General features: G+C 36.9%; 1 protein-coding gene across 1 annotated transcript in view; it reads left to right on the forward strand.

Moving 5' to 3' along the window:
* Nucleotides 1-17,988, forward strand: part of LOC136239611 (protein lifeguard 4-like) — a 46,014-nt gene extending 28,026 nt beyond the window's left edge. Inside the window, exons 3-7 of the mRNA XM_066030378.1 lie at nt 4,393-4,498; nt 7,207-7,240; nt 7,536-7,653; nt 9,896-9,941; nt 17,592-17,988. Coding sequence (XP_065886450.1) covers nt 4,393-4,498; nt 7,207-7,240; nt 7,536-7,653; nt 9,896-9,941; nt 17,592-17,798 — 511 coding nt within the window. The 3' untranslated portion in view covers nt 17,799-17,988. The remainder of the gene's footprint in view (nt 1-4,392; nt 4,499-7,206; nt 7,241-7,535; nt 7,654-9,895; nt 9,942-17,591) is intronic.
* Nucleotides 17,989-19,985: the final 1,997 nt, after the last annotated feature.

Genomic DNA, 19,985 nt, shown 5'->3' on the forward strand with positions numbered 1-19,985 from the left:
TGATTCATGTTATTGTGGTTAATGTGGAATGTGAAATGGTACTGTACGTAGGGCAGATACCAATGCTAGTAGTATATAATATATAATGCAATACAAATAAGCCTATTTGTGTCAGAATTTAAATTTTTCAATCTGCTTTCCTTGTTGGAGTGCTGCGTGCCAAAGTCTCTGAAGCTCCTGCACTATCACGGCAATTTTGTCAAGTTTGTCAATTGTGAAATCAAATTTTGTCATTGCGGGCATTGTCCATTTTGTATCTTATCATTGCTATATGGGAGCATGCACCTCTAACAACCACATCCCAACTAGAGTTTACACAATGGAGGTAAGTACAGCGAAACCTGTATTAGTGACCACCTTTATTGAGAAAACCACTTTATACCACTATTGTTGATTCTTATTCTATAGTTGGACATTAATATGCAGGCGAGCCCCACAAATGGCAGTAGTCACTCATACGTCCGACCCGTATGTCTGACCATTCCCGAGAGTTTACGTAACAAACACGGACAGCCCCACACTGGTAGTGCTCAACTGTACGTACGACCGTACGTCTGACCATTCCCAAGAGTTTACATAATGAACACGGAAAAAAGTGCCACATGGCTTAGAATTTGTCGCTTCTCACTTTTATCACAACTTATTCTCATATACATTGACATGGACAAAGAAGATCGTCTTGGAAGAAGGCCGGGAGAGAACGAGACAGGGCGAGGAGGGAACACTGGCTGGTGAATGCCCGGGTGAATGGTACGTACTCCTGTACGAAGAAGGCCGTATTTGCGCTAGGATTTGTCACATGGGTTACAACTTCTTATCTACATACCCTGTAGACATGGACAAAGAAGACCGTCTTAGAAGAGAATAGACAGGGCGAGGACAGCAGCAGAAATGCCAGATGAAGCAGAAGCAAGTAGACACCTGATAGACACCATGCACACTCGCAGAAGAGAGCATGCAGTTGGCCAATGAAACTGCAGAAGACAGGGAGATACAAGTCCTAGCTGACTTTGCTTCCACACATTTATGTAGCTATATACTGGCAGGCCACTGAGCCTCCCAACTTGAACTTTTTTCACCTTCCTCCAGCTATACCCCTGAGCATTTCTGTATGTATAGCTACAAACAAACACACACACTTCATGGAAATACAGTTGATGCTGCATCACTTTTTACACAACTCAGGCTCGCCCCATCATGCTTTTAGCATCTGTTAGTATAGATCCAATGCCTAATGGATCTGAAAATGGTCCTGATTCAACAGTTGGACTTTAATATAAACCCACCATGTGTCCAGAACATGTGAGCATATTACTTTCTTTCAAAAGTACCTTCTTTATTATGTCAAACCCCACCACAGTGTACTTACACATGCCCACTCCGCACTACAGTGTTTAAGTTATTTTCGTGGCTGCATTGGTACAGTACATGGAACTCCTAAAAAAGGACACCTGAACAGTTGACACCTAGGAGGATACTTGTTCACTGTCCCATTTTAATGGTACACATGCATTTGGACCATTTATATAACTTTTTAAATGACAAACATTTTATCATGGTCCCATGCAGGAGAAGGGTTCCTCTAACATCGTGACCGTCTCAGCAAAAACCTGACTTGTTCGCACAATTAAAAAAAGTTTTGTTAACTCAGCAATATCAGCAGTGTCCAAGGAATGGACCACCAAAGTTTCAGCCTTCTGTGGTGTGTAGTTTTGGAATTATAGCGATAGACAGTAGGAGGAGCAAGGTAATCGATTTGTACAGCGATTATACTGAAAATAAACTATAGGCGCTTACATTCGCAGCCATAATTTCCGTTTGGATTAGTCTACAACGTTGCAATTTGGCTTAAAATGGTCACCATGGATCAGCACATCAACCAAGGTATAGTATTAGCCCTGTAGATACTTGCGCAAATGGATATGAAGGCAGTTTGGTAGAAGAAACGATGACAATCTTGTTTACGTTTACCACATCGTAAATAAATGCATGTGACATGTATACTGTTGGAGGTAGAGAAACGAAACAAAGGTTGTCAAACTCTCCATGAACAGGCGAATAATATAGTGTTAATCGATGTAAGTCTTCCTTCTTTGAGTACTGGCCTGATAAAAACTTGTGCAGTGCTTTTTTTTGTTTTTGTAGCATGTGTAATTTTACGAATTATTTTTAAATTTCGATTTTCTCAATACGCATGCTTGTGCGAACAAGTCGGGTTTTTACTGAGATGGTCGCATATACATTACTTTAGTATGTATGCGTTGAGCTACAGGGCTGTAGACCCTCAAAAACATCTAATAACTCATGGATACAGTTACACATGATCTCATTTGTAGCACGCTTGACCGGCTAAAATGTGTCAAAATCTTTTCGTAACTTATAATGGAGCCAAACCACACATGTCTGTTGTTGACACTTTTTACTGTCGCCACTAATCATCTGGCTGGCTGAAATGTTAATTCTCTTTGGGAAAAGATCCACTTTTTATTTTTAGCTGTTTTCAGGATACAGCTAAACTGGTACTGTACATACTATTGTGACTCAATGAGTGAAAATAATTACTATGGCATATTTATAAAGTATGTATGTTACACCTAAAAGCAACTCTTCTAATCGAGCAAATACAGGCACATGCGGGAGATAACTAAATGCCATAAATTTTGCATGTGTATTTCAGTATTTGTAAGACGTACTTGTACTGATCTTCAAAGTACACAGTGATCGTCATAAAGCAAAGTACACAGTGATCGTCATAAAGTGTTTGTATATTAGAGAAGCAGAAGTGTCTGGGATCCAATGTGTGTATGCCATTAAAATGGGACCATAAACAAGTGTCTGGGTTATCAAGTTGATTATTTTCAGGGTGTCCTTTTTCATTATACCAATGCAGCCATATAAATACACTGTAACTTGAAAAGCATGGAATGGGCCTAAGTATGTAAGTGCACAGCAATTTGACTTAATGACTTGATTTGACTTAAAATATTAAATTTTCAATATAGGTGATCACTAACACAGGTGGTATTGTGCTTGTACACCTTCATTGTGTAAGACAAACCTAGTTGGGAGTGGTTATTGGAGTTGTACACTCCCATACATGTATGTCAATGATAAACTACAAAATTCGCTGCATACCACATCATACACATCTTCAGATGGATTAATTTTTCATGAAATGTTCAAAATATTTGTGGCATAAATCAGAAACTGAGGGTTAAAACTTCGTATTGGTGATGAGTACCACTGTACTACAAAACACACCAAGTTTTGTCAAAGTATGGGAGGTGACCCTAAATTCCTTGTTTATTGGACACGGAATGACCCTCTTGCAATGGCCTGACCTTTTATCACCTTTAGGCCTTGTACCAATATTCATGGCATGCCAACCTCGTACCTTATACATATATTAACTATTTTTTGTGTTGTACATTGTAAGTGTGAATTCTGTTGATTTATCAAACCATATAATATAATATTACACATAGTGGTAATATGGATTTTCTGTCCATTTGAACATTGCGTACTGCATACTTGAAACGCGTATTCCATAAATTGCATGGATTATAATGCAGTACGCAATGTTTAAATGGACAAAAGATCCACAGTATAGTTCAGTAGAGAATAGTAAAAAATCCATAATTGTTTCAGCTCTAGGAGCTCATCTGTAGGAGCTTTCTAAATTTACAGTCAAACCTCTCTAATCCAACGCTCAATGGGAGCCATAAATTTTGCTGATTTAAGGAGGTTGTTGGATTATCAAGTCACCTTTGTAATCCAACTTTGTATAAGATCTAGTAAATTACAGGTAAAATGGATCACATAATGTTTTTAACATGAAGAATTTGCAAGTATTACAGCTTTTTCTTTAGTGTCAACCAATTAAGTGCTTGGATGCTTAAAATTATTTTTCTGTGATTGTTTTTATTAATGCTGCTATTATTCTCTGTAAAAGTCGAAAACAATGTATTTCCAAGTCAAGTTGTGTGTCGGATTATGGAGTACAGAGGTGTCAGATTACAGAAGTTATAAAAAAGTGTAGGTAAATGACATCTTGATTGGATTAGGGAGGATTCTGTATGCAGGTTATAAAGGTTCAACTGTATTAAAGTTATTGCCAAATTTAAGTTATTGCCACTCTGTAGTTTTTAACTTTTTGTTATTTAGAAAGTCGCAACATTTTAGTTTTATATACCAAATTTCTGAATCAGTCTGTATTACACTGTTTGTTAGTCAGTTACTGAGTTTTAGTATTACCTGTAGTTTTGTTACAGTATATACAAAACAAGGCATAGGGTCACGTACTATTTATAGTCTGCATTGCAGAATAAGTACTGTATACTGTAATTGAAGTAAACATATTCATGGTGTAAATTTTATGATTCATTTCTGTAGTAATGTTTTGATTTTTGTGGCGTCGATTGCAACATTTGGAGTATTGTTTGGTTTGATTTTTAAACGACATGAGAGTCCAGTGAATTTTTATTTGCTTGGAATATTTGTAAGTTACAGGCACACGGTATTTACACACTAGTACTATGTATACAGTATGTAGTAATTATGCAATTGTTATATCATCTATATCATAATACATTTACAATACAGGGGTAAATAATAAAATATGTAAATGTACCACTTTGCACCTCAACCACAATGGTTCATAAATTGTAATAGAGATCGCCTATATATGTTTTGCCAAATCCTAATAGAACACTCACCTAAACACCATCTGAGAAAACTCCCCTAAAGCCTTAGAAGTTAATTTGGAAGAGGTACATAAATTCACTGGTAAATATGAGTACAGGTTTTTGCAATTGAATTCGTCGCCTTTGCAATTGAATTCGTCCCGTTTGCAATTGAATTCGTCGGTATTGCAATTGAATTCGTCAGTATTTCAATTGAATTCGTCGGTTTTGCAATTGAATTCGTCGCTTTTGCAGTTGAATTAGTCGGTTTTGCAATAGAATTCATCGCGTTTGCATTACAATTCGTCATAAACAAAACGGCTCCAAGAAACCAACCCGTTCAAGAACTATTTATGCCTTGGAGAGTTACACTTGAGACACTAGAGGTAATTGAAGCTGGTAGTACATGAAGTTGATAGCTGTCTGACAAGTTAATTAGCTTGCTTGCGAGTGACCACACCCATCGCCAATGGCGTAGTAGAGTTTGGAATGTTGTTGGAGAGGCTGTAGAGGAAGAATTATTGCCTTATAAAGAGTTGTTTACTACTGTTGTACTTGAACAAGTTCTTGTAGCAGCTGCTACATCATGTTTTCATGTGTGCTCCAGCTGCCATTCTTGTTATGGACGAATTTAACTGCAAAACCGACGAATTCAATTGCAAAACCGACGAATTCAATTGCAAACGGGACGAACTCAATTGCAAACGGGACGAATTCAATTGCAAAGTCGCCGAATTCAATTGCAAAAACCTGTAAAAAGGATCACCAATAAAGGTACTTTTTTAAAAACTAAAATATTCCATTTTGTTTTCACTGACCTATAATCTGTTCACTTTTTTGGAGATATAAGATACATAACCTTCCTTACTATGTATGTAGCATGATTAGGTCCTAAGCAGGATATATACAATATACGTATTTACAATTGTGTGAAGGAAATAATATTACTGAAACTATAGGCACCAACATATTATGCTTTTACTAATAGTAATGAGCTACCCTGCACTAGTGCTCAAACGTTCACTGGGCCCCAATCAAAATATCTGTTACTGTGATATCTCACTTAGCAGCCACCTCTTTAGTAAGAACACCTCATTCTTGTGGTCACCTTTAATAGGTCTCAAACACAGCTTGTGCTATATTATGCCAGAATGATTAGTGGGTGCCTAATGTTTGTCTCACCAACATAACTATGTTCTCCTAGCACTAACCCTACAGTACCTACAGGCATATCAAACGGTATGGTAGTACCATTTAAGTAGGGATCACCTTGAAGCTTGTCTTCTTCTTCATCCATGCAACAAATCCATATCAAGGCATTAATTTTCCATATCAACACATTCTTTCAGCAACATATAGACGCTACAGAATTATTTCAGAGCTGGATTTCAGAAGTGCTTCAGTCATGGCGCTACCAGAGGAGGTACGACACGCTCACATGAGTGCATAATTGAAGCTATTTCGTGAGGTTATTGATGTAAAATACTGTACATGCCGATCGAACCCTTTTCTGATGCTTAATTCAGCGGCGCAATCAACCCCAACGGTTTGGTTTCAATGTACACAGCCAATTGGAGATGCCGTCATGTGATGAATAACTTACCAAATGAAATAAAGCCAAGCAGCAAATTAAAAAGAGAAAACTGTACTGCACAAGTGTCTTAAGTAGCTTAGCAGTTTATCAAAACTCGTCTATGCATAAATTTCTGTCATTTTATCATTTAAAGAATGCAATTACTGTGAATTCTTTTCAATAGCACTTAATTCGTGTCGTACCTCCTCTGTTTCACTACTATAAGACTAGATGTGTGCAAGCATAGTGCAAGTTCGTGATTGAGATCCAGTTTGCGACCACACCCTTCAATTAAAGATCTAGGTGGACTAATGGCAATAGAGTTTGGAGACCACACCTCTTAATAATCTAGCTGTTTACTTAACAGTAAACAATATGACCTCACCCCTTATTGGTCTAGCTAGCTGCACACCTCTTGGCTGACTCGAGATATACTCTAATACAACAGTCATGTATGATATTCTAATAGAACAGTCACAAATTACATTGTGCTACAACAAAAACTAAAAAAACTAGTACAAAGAATTGTAAACTTAAAAATGAAGTAGGAATCTATCTATGCAACAAAAAGTAGTGAAACAAGAGATTAATGATGGTATTACAGCATAGCTCAGTGGGAAAGTCCCTACTTTTGGCACATCAATTATTTTGCTCAATGCCAAAGTAAAGACTTTCCCACTGAGCTATGTTGTAATACCATCATTCATCTACTTTTTGTTACATACACCTGTAGATCCCTTCTTCACTTTTAAATTTACAATTTTTAAAAAATGTTATGTTACACAGATCCCTTCTTCATATTTAAATTTACAATTTTTAAAAAATACTAGTATATAGAGAGAACTTATTTGAAATATAGGGATAAAATTTATAACACACAAGCTCTTTGCTATGTAATTAACCACATGATGTAATAAACCACATGATGTACAGAATTTTGTTTCCTACTAGACTCTTCTGGAAAGTTTTACACTAGGAACTATTGGTAAGATATGTTCATGTATATAGTCATGTACTCTACTTGAACAGTTTGTCCCATGTTGTACATAGCTCAAGTTCGATCTATACCACAACCGATCCTATGGCTTTCCCTTTCATTGATGGCTTGTACTGTTCAAATACTGTACAAGATACTGTATACCAGTGTACTGCATCTTAAGCACATGCACACATTCGTAACTTTTGATTTTTGTTGTTGTAAACTTCTGTTTACGTGTATATTCTGTATGCCACATCGTAGGTACACATGTTACTTACTCAAATGTATATATTTTTGACAGTTACATACTCCGATAATGTGGTTGTGCTTAAAGCATTCATAATCACAATGATGGCTGTAGTTGCATTGACCATTTACACTGCGCAAAGTACATATGACTACAGCACTTGGGGAGCAAGGTATAGTATATTGTACAAATAACAAGTGATGTATTGTTACAATAATAATAATTTAAAGCATTGTAGCAGAGGAAGGTGGAATCATAAGTGCCTTTTGTAAAAGGCCTTTAGTCAAAATTGTTGAAACTCTAAATATTAAACCATTACACCCACTACTGTATCATTAAACCGCCACTATATTTCACACCAGAAGAGGTTGTTCACGCATCATAGCCCTACAATGTATTCCTACATGTGATTGTACTTCCAAACTTGGTACTTAAGGTGAAGTCCTTCTGTCACATTAACAAGAAGTATGCATGATGGATCATTTGTTTCTTAGCTACTAGGAAAGCCATACAAAAATGTTGGGTGTCTGAAAGAAGGGCTCTAGAAACTGTAATTTGTGCATTAAAATGCTTTATATTGATAGTGAGCCAGATTGAGATGTCAGGGTTAAATGGGTTGAACTTTTGTGATATCATGAGATGTTTGATGATCAGGATTTCATTTGGGGTGGGGGGGGGGGGGGGGGAGGGGAAACACACTCCCCCTCCCCTTAAATTTTAAGGAATGGTTTAAATGAAAGTGCCTCAGGATGCATCAGAAGCAGAAGCAATCTACGAGTCTAAAATGCAAATATTTTCTGGAGTGACATATCACATTCTCAGGTTCTTGAGAATGCACCAAAAGCAATCTACGAGAGTCTAAAATGCAAATTTTCCTGGAGTGGCATGTTATTCTGAAGTACCTCAGAATGCACCAGAAACAATCTAAGAGAGTTTAGAAATTTCTGGAGTGGTTTCAGGTACTTGAGAGCAATCTACAAGAGTATAAAATGCAAATTCTTTTTTGGAGTAGCATGTTACATGTATTCTCAGGTACTATACCTGAGAATGTAACAGAAGCAATCTGACGGTCTAGTGGGCAAGGCCCTAGATGCTGTGCACATAAAAGTAAGCACAGCAATGCTTAGTGCCCTTTAGTCATTTCCTAGATGAAGGTCTGATGATGCATGACCAACCTCCTCTAATTTCTCACAAAGCACTAATCAGATACATATTCTTCAACAAGACAATGATGCCATACTTCATTATATTAAGTTGCCTTAATGACAAAAGCACAATCCAGATCCCAAGCAATCTCCACTATTCACGGGTTTTGTATTGTGACTATTTCAAACGAATTAAGGAACATTTTCAAGTAGCATTGTATGTGTATGGAATTCAACTATTTAATAGTTATACCATGGGTGCACGGGATTTGCTGATATATACACCCAAAGCCCGAGGGCTGTGAGTATATAATATCAGCAAATACCAAGCAGCCGTGGTATAAGTGATATATATCTCTTGGGGCGCACTCACCTAATAGGTGAAGAAACTACTGAGAATTCATCCCGTTTATTTTATAGAGTAGCATCTGAAGATCGATCGTGGTTTTAATAGCGTGGGCTAATTGCCATCAAAACGTTATCCATACACTGTACGTTAAAACGTCATTAATACGTTACTATGCTTCAACACGCAATGTTAGAAAACTTGCGATTGTGGGATGGAGTTTATATTGTTATCATTTTTATACTAAGTTAAGCCAACTAACTTCGTTATTGGGACAATAAATAAGTTATTATATTAAGTTAAGTACTTAGGACTGTAAGTTACTAACCTATTTCAATGTAGTAGTAGTAGCTTTGCTGTTCTGTGGTCTGTTCAAAAGCCGATACGTGTTGGGTAGAAATGTGCATCCACGATTGCCCAAACAATTATTTTGTGCCTCCACTATCCTTTAGCAACAACCAACTAGTCTACTGTATCTTAGCAAATATACTCAGCTTAGCAACCGCTACAAAAATGAGTCCCACAATACAAAGCTCTATGTCGCTCAATATAGCAAGTCAAAGCGCATCGTTTCTTTGAACTGGCTGGGTATCAAAGTCATTGGCAAACCGCTTTCCCGTGATATTTCCCAGGCAATATGCGAGTTAAACACCAAGGGCGCCTTTGAATGTGCCCATGCTAAAGTGGTATATATACATATGTAAACTTGCAGATAAATGCACTGTACTTACAGTACACATACAGTAGAGAGGGATTGAATTAGCACATTAGGTGGCAACTTTCCTTGTTTCGTCACTTTTTGTTGTAATGATCCTGAGTGCAGGTTTAGTTTCCTTGTATAATATCACCATACAGGCTGTCTGTAGTGTACTGTATATTGTACAGTCATTACTAATGTTTTTTCATTATATTCTGAACTGTAGCTTAATGAGTTTTTTGTGGATCCTCATTGTTTCTGGGATACTTCAGGTACAGTTTGTGTGTACATAAATATTATAAATTGAACCAGACACTTGTCCCCACAACTAACTTGTGGCTACAGTAGCTTTGAGTACATGCTATCTTTTATCATGTACAGTACAATATTTGTATCAAGACACACTTTTTGTCATGCGGCCCAAGAAGCTGGCGTGTTACACCTGCAGGAAGAACAATAGTATGATTATAGTGCATATGGTGCTGTTACAAAGTGAGACGATTTTTAAACAAACCGCTTATAGCAAGAAATTGAAAATCAATATGTGAAAAAGTTAACTATTGAAAGCAAATCTTGATTATGTGAATGTTGGTTTTATGCACTATATCTTCATGGTCTTTAGCTTGATTTCTTCCAAACCACAAAAGGTTTGAGGTTCTAAAAAATTAATCACTTGCTGTTAGAGAGGTCAGCTAAGTTGCAATTAACCCTGTAGAGAGTTCAGCTAAGTTGCAAGTCACCCTGTAGAAAGTTCAGCTACATTGCAAGTTAGCTGTAGAGAGTTCAGCTACAGGGCTGTGTACATTACAAGTCTCTATGTAGACAGTTCAACTTCATTACAAATTTCTTTGTGGAGAGTTCACCAGTTCACCTACATGACTAGTAATCCTGTGGATCATCACTCAGTTGCTTAAAAAGCCACACTGTAATGCATTCAGTTACATCGGTAACTACTGTACTAAAACATCATTAATTTATACTTTAAAATACAAACAACAATAAAAAAGATGCATAATGAACACTTGGTAATGGTCCCAATATATCCCGTAATTTTAAGTACCTAGAATTGAAATCATTATATGCAAATCACTGTAACAATATACAAGTGAAGCCTTTCTCTGTTGACTATCTTGTTAACAGTCCTTTAATTACGTCCTGCTTGCCAGATTGAGTCTTGAGATTAAGAGAGGTCACTTACCCAATATAGCAGTCAGCATTACACTGTACACTCACGCCTTAAAATGTTGAATGTAATTGCATACTAGTACTGTTGTATCTCTGGTGTTGTATAATTTACCATATTGCAGGAAGAAACTACTGTATGTGTATGCATAATTCTCTGAACACATACTGTAATGTGCTGGCTATTGACTGTATCATGACTTGCACTGCTTCTGTCAGTGTATGTATGTGCTTTGTGACACAGTCCTAGATAAAGTAAAGTCATACAAAGGTGTGGGCATGGCCCATGAATAATATCACCCAAAAACCAGCTTCACTTTTCCCTGATGACGATGAAACAGTATTGGTTAGGTAATACTAAGCCCAAACAAGCCTTCAGATTGAAATTTTTATGAAATTTTAAAAAGAATATATAAAATGGAATTTTCTACTGACTGATTGACTGCCTGACTGATGCCTTCACACAAGTGTAACTTGATAACGGCTAAGGCTACTTGATTGTTTCACTGTTTGATATCGCTTTGGCTCCGAGAGGCACCTTTTGGCATACCACACTATGTATAATGCATTCTTCATGGCTTTGTGTCCCATTCATCTTTGCTGACAGCGAAAAGTGTCAATTTGGTGGTTGCACGTGATGGCTTCCCTTCATAATGTATTTTTCATAGTGGCTACTTTGATTACAGACTCAGGGATGCTTATCAAACATTTCTTGATTTGTTACGCTATGTAACAGACGATAATTGACAGCTGGGGCACACAGTGCCATTTCTATCTTTTGATGCGGTATGTGTGGGTTCACCAGTCACAATAATTTTATTTTACAAAAAATAACAATTAACAAACAAGTACAGAAAAAAATTGGAATTTTCAACTAGAGTAGGGACATCAATAAAAACTACTGAAACAAGCTGGAGTAGTGCACGATATTAAATCGCAGAAAAGCAATAAGAGGTTTTACAGCCCTATTGTGCATTTCCGTTATAGTATCTTGAGCACAGTAGGGATATAACACTTCTTATTGTTTTATTGTGATTTAATATCGAGCACAATACCACAGTAGTACTGTTTAAGTAGGGATCCCCCCGAAAATGATGCGCACCGCCTAAAATGCCACCTTTAATAATCATCCTAGAGACACCTTACGCCATGGAAATCATCTTTACGGAATAATATTAGTCCATCTAATATGAAATACAGCATTAAGAACAAGAAAACACTTATAGTATCTTGAGCACAGTAGGGATATAACACTTCTTATTGTTTTATTGTGATTTAATATCGTGCACAATACCACAGTAGTACTGTTTAAGTAGGGATCCCCCGAAAATGATGCGCACCGCCTAAAATGCCACCTTTAATAATCATCCTAGAGACACCTTACGCCATGGAAATCACCTTTACGGAATAATATTAGTCCATCTAATATGAAATACAGCATTAATTAATTAATCCTTTAAGGACCAAGAATTTTGTGCATAGTCTACCCTGAAAGCCCACACGTTTTATGATTATTGCGCATTTAGTGTTTAAAAAATATATAATCAGTTTATAGCATTGACAAAGCCCCTACAAGTGCTCAATTGTATATCAAATTATACTAAAAGACTCGCCTGACAATAATAAACAACATTATCTAACTTACCAAAGTGTAGAACCAATGTCTTAAAAGCACTAAGGTGAGTTTCAAACACCTACACGCGATCGATTTCTTCGTGACACAATCAATAAAAACAGTCCGCCATTTTAGTTTTTTAAAACCGCATCACGTGATCTTGTATATCAAATTATTCGCCTCTAAATAGTGAGCACTCTGAGCTTTATTTGAAGTTAATACGATGAACACAGCCAAAGTTATGGAGCGATTTCTACAAGGTTAGTTTTATTGTTGTGTAAATATTAAATGTTTGTACTTTGTTAGGAATTTTACACAGGCTTAGTTTTGTGTGATAAGTTGGCCTTATATATCAAAAGAATCGCCTATGAATGGCGAATACAATCACCCCTATTTCGATCTAATAGCTTCATTTGTTGCGGAGTTATAGCTCTTTGTTTACTGCCAATAATCTTGGACGTAATATTACGGTGCTGGTCTTTCGAGCAATACCTACTTTGGACGTAATATTACGGCAGCAGTCCTTAAAGGGTTAAGAACAAAGAAATTTTTTTAAATCACCAAAACTTGAAATTTGGTCTGCCTCACTCACTTTACGCAAATGAAGTAGGGCACGGTATGAAAAAACCAAACGAAGTAGGGCACGGCCACCATTTTACGCCACAATAATAAACTCACCAGTGGGATATGCCTTTTGGGGTTCTGACGAGTGTAGGCCCTCTGCGCCTTGTCGTTTCTTTTATCTTCAGTCAGGCTGGTTGTCTTCTTCATCATCTAACGAAACCACATCGAGGTGCTAATTGGGATGATAGAAATCATATAAAGGTCACCTAATTACTAGTGGACATTTGCTAGGGCTATATATATATATAACTCAAGTAGGTAGTATACGGGGCTACATGTACATACAGGTTTAGTTGTTATTTCTGTATTACTATTAGAAAATTTTACATAATATTTCCTTTGTTGTCTGAGGTTACTAAATCCAATAGAAACTTGTGGTGGCGTTACTAAATTGTGACCATCTCAGCAAAAGCCTGCCTAGTTCTCACAACTTGCGAATTTCTTTTCATTTTCTCAGCATTATTTGCATGGTTGATTATAGTGAGTAGTTTTGGAATTACAGTGCTAGAAAGTAGGGAAATTGATTTGTACAGTGACTATACTAAAATTACTACAGGCACTCACATTAGCAGCCATAACTTCCATTTGGATTAGTCTACAAAGTTGGGATTTGGCTTACAGTGTTCACCATGGATTGGCAGATCAGCCAAGATATGGTTTTTTTCCCTGCAATCACTTACGTATAGGCATATGAGGGCAGTTTATTGAAGAAACGGGGACGATTTTGTTTATGTCTACTGCATCGTAAACAAATGCATGTGTCACACAAACCATTGGGGCTACAGAAATGAAACAAAGATTTTCGAACTCCCCATGAGTAGGCGAATAAGATGGTACAGTATATAGGTTTAATTAACACTTCATTTCCTGAGTAATGAACTTGCATAAAATTTTCTTCGTAACATGCATAATTTCACCAATTTTTTTAAATTTCGTTTTTCTCAATGTGCATGCTTGTGCAAACTAGACAGGTTTTCGCCGAGACAGTCACAATTGTTAGTGACCTGTGGTCTCACCAGTGGTTGTTTACTACATTTATCAAACGAAAATTGGCAAAGCCAATATCCTTACTGTTAGTTTACTTTCTGGACAAGACACGCATCATTAGTGTTCAGCTAGGCGTTGACACCAATGTCCGGCACAATGTGGCACGGACACAACAAACTTGAACAATACAGTAAGTCTCGATGCTAGCACTCACAGTTTGCTTCATAGTAGCTTACTTTCTGGACAAGACAAGTGTCTTTCTAGCCCGGCATAGTAAATACTTGATACTGGCGGTGAAACAAGATATGAACATGGTAGCTATTACATCATAGCTCAGTGGGAAATCCCTACTTTGGAATTGAACACAAAATAATTGTTATACCATGCATGCCAAAGTAGGGATTTCCCACTGAGCTATGCTGTAATCGCTACCATGTTCATCTCTTTTTTCACTACTTTTTATCGCTTGGATTCCAACTTCATTTTTAATATACTAGTTTGTTTAGTTTTTTTGCTATAGAATACAGCTAGCTATAAACATGTAACTGTTCTATTAGGGTGACTGCTGTATTAGAGTATCAAGTCCGCCTGCAAAGATGTGTGCTTGCCCTAAAGGGGATGTGATCATCATGGTTTCGATTGATTATTTTCTCGAATCAGCCTACCAACTGAAGGTATGTTGTCACAAATACAGCTAGCATAAAAGGGGTGTGGTCATTGTGGTCTCAATTGATACGTAGAATAAAGAATGGGCGTGATCTTGCGACCTATTGTGGAGTACCAGTACCTCCGTACAGTAGCGTAGTCTAAGTGCCTTAAATAATTTTGTGGCGTCTATTATGCTGCTTAAGGAAAGTGTTGATATGGAAAATTAATGCCTCGATATGGTTTCGTTGGATGAAGAAGACAAGCAGCCTGATTGAAGACAAGGTGCACAGGGTGTACACTTGTCGGAACCCTAAAAGGCACATCCCACCGGTGATTTTGTTGTTGTGGCATAAAATGGTGACTGTGCGCTGCTTCATTTGGGCTCTAGGCTTGCGACTGTGGTCAGTGAGTGAGTGAGTGAGATGAAATTTTGAGTTTTGACGATTTAAAAAAAATTCTATATCTGGCTGCCAGTAAGTGTTTTCTTGTTTTTTTAATGCTACATTTGATGTTAGATGGACTAATATTATTCCATAAAGGTGATTTTCTTCGCGTAAGAAGTTTCTAAGCTGGTTTTTAAAAGGCAGTATTTTTGGTGGCACGCGTCATTTTGGGGGATTCCTACTTAAACAGTACTACCGTACTGTTTGATAGAAACTTGGAAAAGATTTGGGATTGTTCTGAAGGCATTTTCAGGTTAACTAATGCTGCCAAGCTGTTTTGAAGGAAAGCTGAGGCTGTTTTTCAGGTGATTTTGAAAGGCAAGAAAGCCCAAAATAGCATGATCCATAATATACAGTACTACATAATAGTTAGACGTCAAGAACCAGGGTCTATGGGATTTAGAAAACTCGAAGACCCTGGGCTGTAGCGCCTGAGGGTTTTCTAAATCCCGTAGAACCCAGTGGTTCTTGACGTCTAACTTATTTAGACTACAACTCGTTATTGTACCTTGAGTTGACAGCTGCTTGTAAATGGGAAATGTATGGCTAATTACTAGAAACAAGCCCTCTACACCTCCCTACATGGCGGGATCTCAGCGGGGCTGTTGCTACCCATTTAAACACCTGGACTACAACTCATTGTTGCCGTTTTTGTGCCTCGACAGCTGCTTGTAAGCAAGTAATGTAGTGTTGATTAGTACAATCAAGCCCATTACACCTCCCTCTAATTCAGTACGGCTGTTACTAGCCATTTAAACGCCCATGCGTTGCCAATGTTACAGGCACGTAATTATCATGTTTCGTATCGCCTCAGAGCGTGGTCTCTATTGGACATGACGTGGCTCTACGAGATTTAGAGACCACGTTTTCAGCCAATCAAATTTCAGTATCAAACTTGTTGTAGTCTAACATACTGTATGACAAGGCCAATAAACTAAACCAGTTAAAATGGGAGTATGGAAAACCCAACCCAGAACAATGTTATTTTTGCGATTGTATCACGTGCAAGTACTACTACTAGCATACCACAGATTATAAAGACTCCATCGTGGAATAAACAAAATTTGTCTGCTAATATGTACTATATTACTATCCTTACTTATAACAACTTTAAAGGATTCACCACGAAGAGTGAGCTTTAATTTGGATATGCATTGTGACTGAATGCCTTGTGGCAAGTTAGCACAGTACTAGTTAGAAATTAGTTTTTTAAAAAGGGTATGGAGTGTAGCTGAGATACTGTAGTTACTTATTTTAGGATGCAGTTACATGCATCCCAATTAACACTCACTCTCCTGTTTTATTGTGTACCCTGTAGAGTTGTTACATGGAGTAAGGATTATATAGAGCATATTAGCATACAAATTTTGTTTATTCTATGATGGAGTATTTATAATCTGTGGCACACTAGTGTCGCATGTGATTCCAATCACAAAAATAACATTTCTGGCTGATACAGGTTGTTCCGGCATTCTGGGTTTTCCATACTCCTGTTAAAAATCACCAAACAAAAATGATCTTGCAGAAATCAACTCAATAACTTTTGTTGTGTTCATCCAGTCATCATGGAGTAAAGTTCATAGTGCATTCTATTTAGAGGTGATGTTTTGATATGCAAAATCAAGTGATGTGGCTCTTTAAAAACAGATACAGTAGCAAACCATTTCCATTTTGTTGATTATGTTAAGGGGTACACATTCAAAGGCAAAATTAATTTTATGGCTCGCTTGGCACTTTGATGTGGCATGTTCATCAGTCATAACTTTGTTATAAGAAGGTAAACAAAATTAGAGATCAAAAAATTTAAAAAAGTTGTGAATAGCACTCTTGAGGTTGCCTATACCTGCAGATATATAGTACTAATGAGTACATATATCTGCAGGTATAGGCAACCACTTTGTTTCACTACTTTTTTTTGCTATTCCATTATTTCACTACTTATTTTTGCTATTCCATTATTTCACTACTCCTGTGACTGGGCTGCAAAAACAGGGCATGTGGGCACAAACTACACCCTGTCACACTACAGGTCATATCTCAGTATTGGAAAAAAATATTTGCATTCTGTAACTTACATCATGATGCCAATGAAATGCTTACTAACAGCCAAAAAGTACATGACCGTGGCATAATGGTATAAAAAGTTACGAGTGATGGAAGTTTGAAAAAGTAGACAAAAACCATGTGCCCACATGCATTTTCATAGGCCCAGTCACATTTTATTCTTTGATTGGTACCACTCACAACTTAAAATTTCTTCTACTTGTATATCAAAATAATGTCTAATAATGGCAAATAAAATGGCCATAATACTACACAGTTCATCATAATCCTTACTACTGTATGTGCAGTGTGTTCTTGGTTGTTAATTATTTACATGCGTCAGTACACGTATGCATGCAAATTATTTATATATTTTGCAGATTTTTGTACGCAGTGAAGAATTAGAGTTTGTGATTTCACTTGGAGGAGCCCTAATATTTTGTGGCTTCATTATTTTTGATACACATATGATAATGCATAAATTGTCTCCAGAAGAATATATTCTAGCATCCATCAATTTGTATTTGGATATCATTAACCTCTTTTTATACATTTTACGCATCCTAGAAGCTGCCAATCGTAAATAGTGCGACTCCATAAGTACGTGCTATCAAAATGTACCAATTTGTGCCTATTATCTGCTACTGTATAAACATACACCCTGTATGTACATTTACTTGTGTAGACTCTAATAACACATTGTGTAACTGACAACTTAATGAATATTTTTACAATCATTGTTCATTACATAAAAATACAATGGATGTTTGAAGTTAGTACATGTTCAGATTTAATTAAGGTAACATATATAGCAAGTTGGTTGCCATCCAATTTCAACTAGAAGATGATTACTTTCATTGCAAGTTGAACTTGACTTTTGTACATTTATCCACTTATGTATATGCTTGAGGAAAAACCTAAATTACTGTTTTTCACCTTTGGCATCAAATGACTTGACATTGGCTTTAAAATCTTGTAAACATCAAAACTTCTTTTTCCCTGGTTCATCAAAGGATATATTTTAATTCAATTGAAGCTATTAGGAATGTTGTGATTTGATGGATGGTAGCCATGTATAATAGTGTTTTTGCTAGCCATACTGTAACTGTTGATTGCACAACTAAGTAGCTTGGAAATTGTTAAATAAGTGCTATTGTTCCACCTACTAATAGTATACTACACATTCTGCTCCGGATGGAACAAGTATATGCAGTACTTCTAATATCTTGTCCTGGTGCTAGGGGCAATTCCAACTAAATAGAGCAGCTGCATTACCCATGCAGTCATAGCCATGGTCAACCCTTTCATGACACAGTGGTATGTATAGATGTAAGCATCTGAATAAGTCTTAGGGGTTCTGCACTTTAAGCATGGTAGTATTCAGTAAAAGCCTATTATTAACTAGGTATTAATAGCTACCCATGAGTCCAAATAATAATATTGTTTCACAGTTGAATCTCACTATTCCAGGTGGCCTTGGCAGAAAAATTTCAAGCCATAATAAACTGATATTTTTAGAGGCACTGCATGCTTTTATGAGGTATGGCAACTACATGTAAAGGTTACTTCATATTATTGTAACATAATAACCTGATTTCAGTTTGAAAAGCTAAAGCTGACTGGTTTCTGAAAACCTAAAACCACACCTGCCTGGTGGTATGCCACTACAGAAATAAGACTGTACTGAAATATGTACCACTTTTGCATTGGTTAGAATCTCCTGCACTTACTGTACCATATCAATAGGATGTACAAACAGCTATGACAACAAAATAGGAATTCCATATTGTACTACTTTATGCACTTGCTTGATCTGTCTTTTCTAGGCTGCTCTGCTTTTGAGCACTGCTCAAAAATCAAGCCTATTATATTATTATGTTTGAGAACTGACTGTTTTGTTAGAATGATGTACATCAGTGTTTCCTGACTGCTGTATTAGAGTAAGTGACTGCTCTATTAGAGTACCCCAACCTTCTGATCTCCAGAATCCCACCACATTAGTGCAAGCCTAATGTTACAGTAGAACATACAAAATGCAATGAGTAAACAATTTACAAAACTTAAAACAATTTCATAAGCTCTTGTTTCACCATGAAGGAAGGTGTTTACGGCAAAAAAAACTTGATAGCATTGTGTTCCCCAAAGAGGAGTTCGAAAATCTGTTTTGTGTCAGCACACTCAAGGATGAGCATTAGTCTGCCTTGTGTTGGACAAGCAGTTTTGTGCTGCTTTCTCTCACATTTTTACCTTCTCCGATCCCTGGTCTCAGGAAGGACCTGGAAGAAAAAATTACCCAGCTATTAATAGACTCGCCTGTTCATGGAGAACATATAAGTTGCATCTCTGTAGAGGACTGCATTCATAAGTTGACTGTTTAATCAGGTGCTTGTAGTTTATTTTCCATAATGCCACTGTATAAATCATTCTTTCTGTTGTTATCACATAACTTTGTAAGTTCTTGGCTCCTAGAGCTGAAACTTTGGCTAACCATTCCTTTGATAAAATGTAATTCGAAAAATGCGCTAACATGTGGTACAAAACAAAGTGTGAATAAGAAACATTTAATTTACAGCCTGTACATTATGTGTTTTCAGCAGTAATAATATGAATTGTGCAATTGCATTCTTTCTGGCACACCCATTGCACATAATAAATTGTATTATTTTAAGAAAATTATCTGTAAGGTGCTAGCTTAATTGATATTATTTTTTGATAACGTATTATGCTAGCAATATTAACCAGGGCCTACCCCTTTCTCTGATCTTTCTAACAGT

Source organism: Dysidea avara, chromosome 11, assembly GCF_963678975.1.
Source record: "Dysidea avara chromosome 11, odDysAvar1.4, whole genome shotgun sequence".
In the NCBI taxonomy this organism is placed as follows: Eukaryota; Metazoa; Porifera; class Demospongiae; order Dictyoceratida; family Dysideidae; genus Dysidea; species Dysidea avara.